The sequence below is a fragment of the Lathyrus oleraceus genome, chromosome 4 (genome assembly GCF_024323335.1).
Source record: "Lathyrus oleraceus cultivar Zhongwan6 chromosome 4, CAAS_Psat_ZW6_1.0, whole genome shotgun sequence".
Classification (NCBI taxonomy): domain Eukaryota; kingdom Viridiplantae; phylum Streptophyta; class Magnoliopsida; order Fabales; family Fabaceae; genus Lathyrus; species Lathyrus oleraceus.
The window spans coordinates 493,783,551-493,796,467 of NC_066582.1; the positions used below are offsets into that span (position 1 = coordinate 493,783,551).

Below are 12,917 nucleotides of genomic sequence, written 5' to 3' on the forward strand. Positions count from 1 at the left end.
GACATAAAGTTGTCAGTTGCAGATAGAAAACAAATACTCAAATTAATCCCTACTAATATGCTCTTGTGGAAATTGACTCTTAAACTTGATGCAATTTCGAAACCTCTAAGAATCGCTTTTATAAACCACACATTTTTCTAATTCCCTCCCCTTACTAAAAGCGTGTCATCTGCGAATTGAGAAATGCTCCTCTTACACTTCTCCATTACATTAAAACCTCTGAACTCCCCTATCTCAGACGACTTCCTCACCAAGCCATCTAAACCTTCTACAATTATCATAAAAAGGAAAGGTGAAAGAGGATCACCTTAGCCCTCTACCAACCTTAAAGCCCTTCGTAGGACTCCCATCGAACAAAATTGACATATGACTCAAAAAATAGTTGCCTCCATCCACTTCATTCACACTTCGGCAAAACCCATTCTCTTTAACATGTACCTATGGAAGTCCCATCTCACATTTCCATACACCTTTGTGAAATCAACCTTAAACATAAGACATTCCTTCTTAGATCTAATTGCATAATCCACAATCCCATTAGCCACCAAAACACTGTCTAGAAGCTGCCTACCTGGAACAAAGGCGTTTTGACACTTAGAAATCAGCGAACCCATCACTTGTTTCAACATGGATGCTAGAAGTTTGGACAAAGCTTTATTTAAGAAACCAAATAAACATATAGGTTTATACTCATATAGACCTTGAGATTATTATTTTTAGGTATCCGAGTAAAGAAGGAAGTCGTGATAGAATTTGAAAGTTTTGCCTTGACATAAGCTCAATGAGCTGACATTTTGAGCACTTTATAAATGATATGACACATAAACTCAATGTCTTAAAATTTTGGTTGAATATATGGTGTCTCTCTCACTTGTTTGAGTGACCCACTAATCTGATATGGACACTTCCCGTTGATGATGACCCATTAATAGTATCAATGTCGATGGTTCAAGTTAGGGACTGAATCCTTGTATTGAAAGTCTTCGTTATATGGTTGTGATCAGGCGACGTGTCCCATTGGAGTGTACATGACATGGTAAGAGTGTAAACCGAGGTACAAGTGCATATGGATGAAAGAGCTTCCACTTGAAGGGAATTATAGTGGATTTTTTCGCTCATGGTGACACATCATATGCACCATCAATGTAAAATAATTTTACATTGATAACCAATCACCGACATGTATTTCGCTAAAATATGTTTATATTTTAAAATTATTTTGATGGCATGATAGACGTTAGTTTTTATTGACTGTCAGTGTAAAATTATTTTACATTAAACAATATATGTCTATTAAACTCTTTTTTAACAAACCAAATATCAAAATACTTTTTTATTTATATAAATTATCTTTTTTGTGTGTGTGCTAATCTCCTTTAATAAAATCTAAGACTTTTAGTAGGTTGTCGAGGTATGAGTATTTTGTATATTACTTGACTCTTTATGCTTGCTGATGACAGTTCGTCATTGCATAAATTGAGTCAAAGAATCAGAGTAAAACAAGTGAATGTCGAGAAAAAATAAAGAAGAATGAACAAAGAATGAGGGGAAAATAGCTAAATGTGCAAATTGTGGACTTAGTGAAAATTTGAGTGAAAAAGAAGATAAAAAGGATGCAGCTTCAAAAATAATCACATGCACCATCGCGCAGCATCGCATGCGCAATAGGATCATTAAAGTTGCATCATGCACACGATGCAAGGTATCACATAAACGATGGTCACTTTTCTGGGCTTTTTCTGATGCGTTCTGGTCCACTCTGACACCTTTAAAAGAGGATTTTATGCACTTCCACAATGGTTACAATTTTGGGATATTGAAGCATGAATTTGAGAGCACAAGTGGAGATTTTTAGAGCATTTGAAGTCATTAGAGACTATCACTTAAAGGGACTTCTTATGTTATTTTTATCTATCAATTATGGTATTTTTAATTGCACTATGAGTAGGTAAACTCTTCTAGTTTAGGTTGTGTTATGATGAACCTATTTCTATATTGTTGAATTTTATGTTGATTTTATCATTGTATAAACCTATTGATCTATAATCTTATTCAACTCCTTCTTGTTCATAATGCTTGAGATACTCTTTTAATCTGATTTTGGGGACATATCGAATACTAACAATTAGTCTATGTGTTGAACCTATGACATTTGTTATCATTACGCTGGTTGAATAAGGATAGGAGACCCCAAGTAGTGGCATATATAATTAACGTTCTATACACTGCCTAACCCTGCTTACGCTGGCGGACTAGGGATAGAAAGCTCTGAGTAGTGGTTAGTGAGTTATTTCACCAAGGATCGACTATAAAGATTTTGTTAATTCGTGTGGGATTATATTGATTAGATCATTCATACAGGGAATCGAACATCAACAATAGAGGGATAAGGGATTCTAAAACACAACTTAACCGCTTTCGTGACATTGTTTACTCGTTTATTTACTTTTCGCACTGAAAATCAAACCCCCTCCCTTTTACTAGTTTTTATATGTTGCCCACATTTTGTCTTGCCTTGAGTTAGTCACTGTGGATTCGATCTTTTTATTACTTCGACATTATCGGTAGACTTGCTGGTAAGTCATCAAGTTTTTGGCGCCATTGTCGAGGAGTGCTGATTCTTTAACAAGTCGATGTTTGTGCAATTTTTTATTATTTTTAATTTATTTTTCTTGTTTATCATAGTGCTACGGAGGTACATTCTGTTTGTGTATATGCAGTTCAGGATTAACATTAATTCTGTTGGATCGAGAAATTGAAAGAACCGCACGTGCTCTCAGAAAAGCAGTTAAAAAAAAAACTTTGGACAGAGGAATACCAGAAGAATAACAACTATCAAGTTCTTCTGACTCTAAATTGAATATAGTGTAATGGTTAATTTTATTTCTTTTTACTTAATTAATCATTAGATCATATTCAATTCAAAGACTATAATTTGGAGTAAGTTATAAAAACTTTCTCTTTAAGTAAGTTGATCCATACACACACACACACACACACACACAATATATATATATATATATATATATATATATAATATATATATATATATATATATATATATATATATATATATATATATATATATATATATATATATATATATATATATATATATATATATATATATATATATATATATATATATATAAATCAAAATTAATATATTTTTTTAAATGGGTAAATAAGAAACTATTGAAATCTATCATTCATACACGTACATATGCTATTATTTAATTAGTTAATTTTTAAAAGTATTTTCTATATAAATTTAAGAATAATTATATTATATTAATTATATTTTAAATAAAACACTTACACGGGAGCTATAAATCAACAATATTTATAAATTTATTACGAAGATTATGGTTAATAAATTGCGTACTTATCTAAATCAGATTGTCAGACCCTTTCATAGTTTTTTTTGCCTGATAAAGGGATATTGATAATACCATTATCCTCCAAGAAGCAATTCATTATATGCATGAATCCATAATGATAAAAAGTGATATGGGTTCAAAATAGATCTTGAAAAGGTCTATGATCATGTTAACTGATATTTTTTGGATTTTTTTTAAAGCGAAACGAGTTTAGGATTTTAGGATTTAGGATTTCCTCCCATTACTATAAAGTTGATCATGCATTATGTAACTAGCTCCTCTATGTCTATTATTTGGAATAAGAGACGACTACCAAATTTTGTTTTGACTAAAAGGTTTACGTCAAGGTGACCCTCTTTCACCTTATCTCTTTGTTATCTGCATGAAATTCTTGTCGCAGACAATCATCAGAGGAGTCGATAAAGGTCTTTGGAAATTCGTCAGGTTATCTCGTAATGGACCCCCTTTATCGTATTTTTTTTGTTGATGATGCTCTTTTTTTTGCGAATGTTTCTAAATCCTAAGCACGGATCAATGTCTGATATCTTGAATCATTTGCCATGTTTTCTGGCCTTAAAGACAATGTTGCTAAATAAAAATTGTTCTTCTCCGCTACCACCAAGAGGAGTAAAATGGATTTAAGTATATCCAACACGGTATCAAGCAAACTCTTACTCTAGAGAAGTAGTTGGATTTCTCTATGTTGTATGTTTGTCTTTAACGCAAGGACTTTGAGTTTCTAGAGGTTAACATCTCTACAACATAAATTATTAAACAAGTCTGGTCGTTTGACTCTAGTAAGGTTCGTCCTGGACTTCATCCCAAAATATTATATCCAAGTGATGTGGATACCTCAACCAACTTATGAGTTTATTGATAGGGTGACTAGGATTTTTTTGTGGAATGGTAATTCTAACTATGGTGTGCATCTCGTTGGATGAAATAAAATCATTAATCTCAAAAAGTTGGATGGTCTTGGGATTCGAAAAGCAAGAGAGGATAATACTTCTATGTTGGGTAAGCTGATTTAGGGTTTCCATCAGGATTGTGATTCCCTATGGGGCCAAGTTTTGAAGCATAAGTACATCAACAAGGAAATGTCCCTTAATATGAAAGAGAAACCAAGATCATTTACTTGGAATGCAATTGTGAAAGTTCTCTAAGATCTTAAAGATGACTTTGAATTTAGATTAGGGAATGATAACTCATCTTTCTAGTTTTCAAATTGGTTTGGGTCAGGAAATTAGTGGAGCATGTTCTCTGTGTAGATATCCATGACATGGAAATACGAGTGAATGATGTTTACTTGGATGAGAATTGGAACTTCAATTCATTATATATTAATATTACTCTGGTTGTTAGTGGCCGCCTGAAAGCGCTTCCCATTTGTTTGAATTCTTTGGTGCCTAATCGGTTAACATGGAAAGGTAATTTAGATGGTATATATACCGCTCAAGATGGTTATAACTTTCTCAACAAACTTGAATTGATCCATAATACAACAGACAATAACTTTTAGAAGTGGGCGTGACATATCCTTCTTATAAGAAGGTGAGATTCTTCCTTTAGACGACTTTACATAAGTCTCTTCCTACGAGATCAATGTAGTGTTATGGTGGTATGCTATAGACGAATCTTTGTCCTAAATGCAATCAGGACGTTGAGACGACTCTACATTGCCTAAGAGACTGTGAATTTGCTACTCGCTTTTAGAAATCTACTAGCTTCTTGGACCCCATATTCTTTCAAGGGAATAGTCTATATGATTGTATTAGACATGACATCGATGATGACTCTATCTTTTTTTATGTTTGCTGATTGTTATTGCGCATTACGAACAATCTGTCTCTTCTGAATGAAGTGGTATCTTCTCAATCAAAATCTATCTCATTCAACAAGAACAATTACATGGAGTGCACACAAAAGTAGTAATACGATTTTGAATGTTGATGATAGTAGCCTTGATAATCTCGGAGTCTCGGGTTTCAGTGGATTAATCCAAAATGCTAATGGTGCTTGGGTTCACAGTTTTGCGGGTAATATTAGATATTCCAACATCCTTCATGCCGAGCCGATGACGTTACATCATGGATTGCATATGTCTTGGAAACTTGACATCAAAGACTTGATGTGTTATTGTGATTTTAACTCAGATATTAAGCTTATCTCAAAGTCTGTTAATGTTTGTCATCATAATGTCGCGATTCTTAACAAAATTAAAAAAATTCTCAATAAAAAATGTCGAGTTCAACTATTTCATACTTTAGGGAAGAAAATACTTGTACTTACTATCCAGCAAGAATATGGACTCTAATGATCTCGAGGAGCTTTGATTCAATCACATTAAAAATGTCTAACTATTGCGTTTAAAAACAAATATTTTATTAATTATGTTGTTTAATTTCAATTATAATTTAAATCTTATATATAATTAATTAAATATATTAAAAAATTATATTCCTAAACTCAACCGGATTAATTGATACTTATACCGAGAGAATGAATATCATTATTACGAAGTAAAAGCAAATTTCTCAAAATAACGCAGATTCAAGGTATAAGTAGAAAACACAGAGAGAGAGACACTCTCTTAAGCAAAAACCTGAACGCATTTACTTCTCTATATTTACTTCAATCAAATCCATTCCATTTCCCAACTCCATCCATTCCTCGCTGCCACCATTAACATTCAATTCATTCATTAACCTTGCACCAGTTTCTCACTCACGTGCCACTCACGTGTCCTCTCTCTTCGCACCTTCTCAAAACAAAACACATAAATATTATACACCAAAAACTCTCACACACACTCCTCAACTCTTTAATACTACTATTTCAATTTCTTAACGTCGTCGTTTCAAACATTATGGATACAGATACAGTTACACCACCGTCACCTTCCCGTTCTTCTTCGTTACAGAATATCAGTCCAAGCATTCTCATTATCGTTACGGTTCTCGCCATCACAGTTATCGTTTCTCTTGCTATCTGTTTCCTTCTCCGCCACCTCAACTGTAACTGTCTCCGCCGTGTTTCCGCCGATCCATATCCGGTAATCATTGTATCGCCTCCCAGCCGGAGAATCTCACCGGAAATACCTCCTTCAGTCATTGACTCCTTGCCTCTGTTCCCCTACTCCTCAATATCTCGCCGATCTTCCACAGTCACCGCCGCTGACTGTGCAGTATGCTTGTCAAAGTTCCGCAACAGCGACCTCCTCCGTTCTCTACCTCTCTGTTGCCACGCGTTCCACGCTGAGTGCATCGACACATGGCTCCGTTCAAATCTCTCGTGTCCGCTATGTCGCTCTTCCATATTTCCTTCTGATTCCGACCTCGCGAAGATTCTTCCGTCTACGTCCTCCGACAGTTTTCGAATCGAAATAGGAAACGTGAGCCGGCGAGGAACCAATGCCGAATCCGTCGGCGACGCAAGATCATATTCCATTGGATCATTCGAGTATTATGTAGAGGAGATGTCAGAAGTTTCAGTCACACAAGATCACCGGAGAAGTATCTCAGATCAGAAAGATATTCACATTCCGGTACCTGAGAATCCTTCAATGTTACACGAAACGTTAGAAACCGTCGGTGGAAATGCCGGAAGTGGATACTGGTTGAAGGAGTACATGGACAGACTTTCGGCTTCTATATCGTCGAGGACGGCGTCGTTTCGTAGCTCCGGTAGGTTCTTCAGTGGCGGTGGTGGAAGTAGTCGCAGAATTGAGCCGGTTGAATATGACGTGGATGGTAACCGAATTGGTGAAGAGATTACCGAAATGTTTCGCTGGCTTTCGTCAGGGGTATGATTGTTAATTTACATAATTAACATTTAGGTTTAATTTTGATAGTATATAATTTTTACTTTTTGTTTTTTCAAACATTCCTTTGTTTGTTACTACTATATGGCTTCCATTTTGATTTTCTTTTAAGGCTTTAGAACAAATTTAGTGCAAGAGATTAGAATATTTGGATTTAAAACATGCATTCTTTTATGAATGCATATGATAATATAGTATCATAATAATTAGATCATGGATTCCTTTCAACTATATTTGGATATCAAACAATGAATAAAGTGAAATGAAATGGATCCGCCTAATGGCATAATGAAACGGATGTTAATGAATATTTTATTATATCTTTTGAGAAATACAATGGAATGAATATTTTATTATATCTTTTGAGTAGTTTAGGATGAAGAAAACAATTTCATTCTCAATTCTTCCGGCGTAAATTGAAGAAAAAGAAATGGTAAATAAAAAGAATGGAATGAATACCATTGATCTACATACCTTTGAAGTTTTATTTCTATGTTTTTTATAAGTAGACAAAGTCATCATAACTATTTAAAATCCACCAACACAATCATAAGAGTTCAAAGTCTCATGAGAGTTTGAATTGAAACTGGATGAGAGTTCAAAATTAATGTCAATATACAATCTAGCAATATCATTCTTTTATTAGTTGAGAACTTTAAGCTGATTAAATATTTGATATATCTAATTTAAATATAAATTAAATTTATCAATAACTTAATATAGTTAATTTTTTTTCCTTTTTCCCCGTAATTATAATTGAAAGATATGATTATATTAATAGTTAATGTTATCTCTTTTCTATGTGTTAAAATAATGTTACTAGAAAATTGAAATCTTAGACAGAAATAGACACCTGTCTAAATTCAATTTGTCCGATTTTTTTGTTGAGTTGTTAATTTTTCATACACCCAACAAAACTAGGAACCTAAATAAGTGTTCCTTTAACTTGTTAGAATATTGTTGCACTAAATGAGTAAAAGGACATTTTTGGAATTTAGAAGAAACGTGTCTTGTGACATGCTACGAATGAACATATATTTACCTTATTAATAGTGTAATTGGTAAAAATCTTTGGCTTTGAAAGAGAAAAGAACGAAAGGACATACTTTGTTCGGTGATAGATGTTGATTTTCGATGATGATATAAATAAGAGTAAAGTGTAGGGGTCTTATGTAGGTGAGTGAATAACCCATGGAATTGAATTAATGGTATGTCATTTAATGTATAATACCAACCATTTTAATGGTAAAGGACCTACTTCTGAATCAATTTTAAGTCTTTTGTGACGATTATTAATGTTTATAGTAAATGAAAGGGAACAAGTTATTAATGATAACATATAACCTGACGTTGAGAGTTTTTTTGCAACACTCATCTAAAGATATTAAATAACATAAACTTTTGTTTTGAAAATTGTAGTACTATGTAAATTTTTCTTGAAATTTAAAATATTTTTTCCAACACATATTCTATTTTTAGTTTTCTTAGCATTGACCCTTTGGGACAAAATTTATCATACTTTACATTTGCATGTTGTTTCGTTGGTTACTCGAGTAAAAATCATATCTGTATTCCTATTTTGATTTTTTTTTCTTCAATTTTTATCAATTTAATGGTTTGCATTGTTGTTAATTGCTGAATGGTTTTCTAATAAAAAATAAAAAACTCATTAAAGAGTAAAATAGAGAAAATAAGCATGTATGGTATTTACCGGTAGAGATAAAACAAAATGGAGTAACTAAATGGAATGCACGTGCATAAAATTAAAAACATCAATTAAGGATGAAAAAAAAGACTATGTATAGATAAAAAATAGATTAAGGTTTTGTTTGGTAGTTTAGAAGGGAGGATTTTGAAAAATGATTTTTAAAAAAAAAATATTTTTTAATATTTTGGATTTTTTATATAAAATGTTAAAATAATATTTATCATTAATATATTTTTATTTTTTAAAATATTATAATATAATAACAAAAATTATATTTCAATAATTTGTGTAAATCTTCCAAACCTCTCCTCAAATATAATCTTTTAATTCTTAAAATGGAGAAGATTTTGTTTTTTAAATAAAAATAAATTCAAAAATCATATTCACCTAAATCATTCTATTCCTCTCACTCAATTTTTCTTTTTTTTTTATTTTAAATTTTCATCTCCTTTCACCTCTAAACTCTCAAAAGACAAAGACTAATAGTTAAATTTTGTAAGAATTAAACATCAACTAATTCAAGACCCAAATTTGATTTGTTAGATTAATTTGAAAAAAAATATAAATTGCTTGTCTGCACAAATGCTTAACGCTATTAAATAAATAATATTTTATAATCTTAGTAGATAATTAATTAATGAGTAAATAATGTTAATTTTTATTTTGAAGTTTTACATGATCTTAAAGAGTATAATTTTATATGACAATCTATTATAATTATTAGTTTTTAAATTTTTAAATTTTTAATAAAATATTTAAATATGTCAAACATGAATGCAATTAATGTTCAATTAATGAAAATGTTTTCATTAAAAAACATGAACATATTTAACAAATTAAAATATCTAATATAATAAAAGAAAAATGTGAACGAGTGCTTTATAGACACTTTTTATATTGAAAATGTAATTCATGGTGTCAAAACATATTGTTATTGAAACACCTAATTGTCGAAGTGTCAGAGAGTTAGTCTCGACATGGATTTTTATTTAGGCCCAATTTTACAGTGTTAGCAGAATTAGATATTTGGACTTTACTTGAGGCGCAAGCAAACCCCAAATCTATAAATAGGGAGTAACCCTTATTGAGTGTAAGACAACATAATAGAAGTGCAATTGCACGGTTGAATAAAATCCCAGTTTGAGAGTAGAGAGTTACTATGCATAATTTTCTTCTCCTTCTTCTTCTTCTTCTTCTTCTTCTTCTTCTTCTTATTCGAAAGTCCTAATCTCTCTTTCTTCCCCAATTCAATTTTGTTTCTTTTCATTATTACCATTTAGCAGCGAAATCTTGCAACCTAAGTTAGTTGATTCACTTGAATGAAGAGTGAAGAACAAGAGGAGTAATCAATCAGAAAGATTATTTCTTGTTCATCAAGATTCAATTCAGAATTCTCCATAAGTTTTAGTGAATTTCTAACATCTGATATCTAGAGCACTTGTTGAACGATTCGTGGGAAGAAAAAACGATGGTGATGAATCATCCGAGCGGGCATTTCCCGACGAGTCTCCAAATTCGGAAGAATCAGAATTACGAGAATTGGTGCAAGTAGATAAAGGTTGTCTTTTGCTATCAAGATCTTTGGAATCTTGTGAATGAGGGAGTGACGTCGCTTGCAACAAACACGACGAATGAAGAAAAGGATGCACACGGAGAATTGAAGAAGAAAGATTATAAAGCTCTCTTAATGATCCACCAATGCATTGATACAGATAGTGATGTTGAATCAACGAAAGAAGCATGTAAATTCTTGAAAAATCATTTGGAGGCGCAAAAAAGGTGAAAGAAGTGAGGTTACAAACTCACAAAAGAACGTATGAATTGCTTCAGATGGAAAGCATAACTGATTTTTACACTAGACTTACAAAACTGGTGAATCAAATCAAGGTATGTGGAGAAGTGTTGACATCAAGATCAATTGTTTCAAAGATCTTGAGGTCATTGACTCCAAAGTTCTACCACTTGGTAGTAGCCATAGAAGAGTCAAAAGATTTGTCAACATTGACAAAGGAAGAGCTTCAAGGAACGCTTGAATCTCATGAACAAAGAATGGCTTAAAGAGCTGCAGGCAAGTCGAAGAGTGATATGGCTTTGTAGGCACAATCAGCAAGAGAAAAGAAAGGTAAAAGGAAGTGGTTCGACAATAAAGGTAGAGGAGGCTACAACAATTCGACTAGTCAAAATCAACAAGAAGGAGGCTGGTTGAATCAAAGAAAGCTCTCATACCGAAGCAACCAAAGAGGTAATGCTACAGGTAAAGGAAGAGGTGGTGGTCGAAAACCTGACAAAAGTCACATTCAGTGTTTCAGTTGTCAGAAGTATAGTCACTACTCTAGTGATTGTCCTGAAAAACAAAAGAATCAAGATAACGATGCAAAGTTTGCAAAGCATGAAGAAGAAGAGATGTTGATGATGGTCACAACAAGATATGAAGAAAGATTCCATGACCAATGGTACTTGAACTCAGGATGCTCATCACACATGACTGGTAGGAAATATTGGTTTGTTAACACGAAACCCTCAATGAAAAACGTGATAAAAAATTTGAAAATGACAATACTCTAGTAGCTAAAGGTATTGGTGATGTTCTGATTATGTGGAAAGATGACAAGAGGTAAGTAATTTCCAATGTATTGTATATACCAAGCATGAAAAGTAATTTGCTTAACATATGACAGTTGGTCGAAAATAACTACAAAGTGTCGATCAAAGACAAGATGATGAGAGTTCTCGACTCAGGTGGAAGGTTAATCTTGAAGGCACCTATGTCTCAGAATAGAACCTTCAGGATTGAACTTAATGTGATGGAGCACAAGTGCCTTGCAACTGCAGATAGAAGGGATGAATGGGTATGGCACTATAGACTTGGCTATATCAACTTCAAAGTAATCAAAGATCTGAAGAGAAGAAATATGGTTTCAGGGTTACCAGAAATCGACATTCCAAATGAAGTGTGTGAGGAATGTGTGCAGGCAAAGCAGCAGAAGAACAACTTCAACAAGGATGCAGGAAGCAAGTCGAAGGCAATCCTTGAAGTCATATACTCTGATGTGTGTGGTCCTACCTAGGTGGATTCGATTGGAGGTAACAAATACTTTGTCGCATTTATAGATGATTTCATTCGAAAACTGTGGAGTTACCTGATCAAGAAGAAAATATAAGTCATCGAGGTATTTGTCAAGTTTAAATCTATGATCGAAAGACAAAGTGGTTGAAAGCTCAAGATTTTAAGGACTGATGGTGGTAGAGAATATATGTCGAAAGATTTCGACATGTTATGCGAGAAAGAATGGATTATGCATGAGGCAGTGTCACCCTGCACTCCACAGCAGAATGGAACTGCAGAAAGGAAGAATAAAACCATAATGAATATGGTGAGAAGTATGTTGAAAGGAAAACATCAACCCAAATAATCATGGGGAGAAGTTGTGTCGATAATAACATATATTTTGAACAGATGTTCGATGAAGAAGCTAGATGGAATCCACCAAAAGAATGTTGGTCTAGTGTCAAGCCTAGCTTGAGTCATCTGAAAGTATTTGGATCTATAACACATAGACATGTGTCATATCAGTTGAGAAGAAAACTTGATGACAAGTTCAGTTAGATGATCCTAATATGGTATCATTTGACTCGAGGTTACAAGTTGTTCGACCCATTGAATAAGCAAGTAATGATCAGCAGGGACGTGATCATATATGAGTTTAAGGAATGGGATTGGACTGAAAATGTCAAGAAGGATTCAGTGAGAATCTTATATGAAGAACCAACAAATGAAGTCAAAAGAGAAGTTTGACAAGAAGAAGTTAGAGGTTAAGCAAGCACAAGCAGACCTCTAGGGACTTTATTAAACAGACATAATAAAGAAAAAGTCTTTTATTATTAATAGATAATTCGACACAAGTACCAAAAGTATTGACCTCTAGGGCTTACACCAACAAGAAGACTCATTGGATCACTTCGATACCTTTATCACACAAGGCCCGGTCTAATATACAATGTAGGTATG

The 12,917-nt window shown here is 33.1% G+C and overlaps 1 protein-coding gene across 1 annotated transcript; it reads left to right on the top strand.

Annotated features, from left to right (window-relative positions):
• Positions 1 to 6,009: 6,009 nt before the first annotated feature.
• Positions 6,010 to 7,409, top strand: LOC127076663 (E3 ubiquitin-protein ligase ATL4). The gene has a single exon (XM_051018369.1). The coding sequence runs from the start codon at positions 6,247 to 6,249 to the stop codon at positions 7,186 to 7,188; it is 942 nt and encodes a 313-aa protein (XP_050874326.1). The 5' UTR covers positions 6,010 to 6,246; the 3' UTR covers positions 7,189 to 7,409.
• Positions 7,410 to 12,917: the final 5,508 nt, after the last annotated feature.

Bases quoted from the DNA above. Each gene is read 5' to 3' on its own strand.
- LOC127076663 (XM_051018369.1), top strand. From the start codon at position 6,247: ATGGATACAGATACAGTTACACCACCGTCACCTTCCCGTTCTTCTTCG.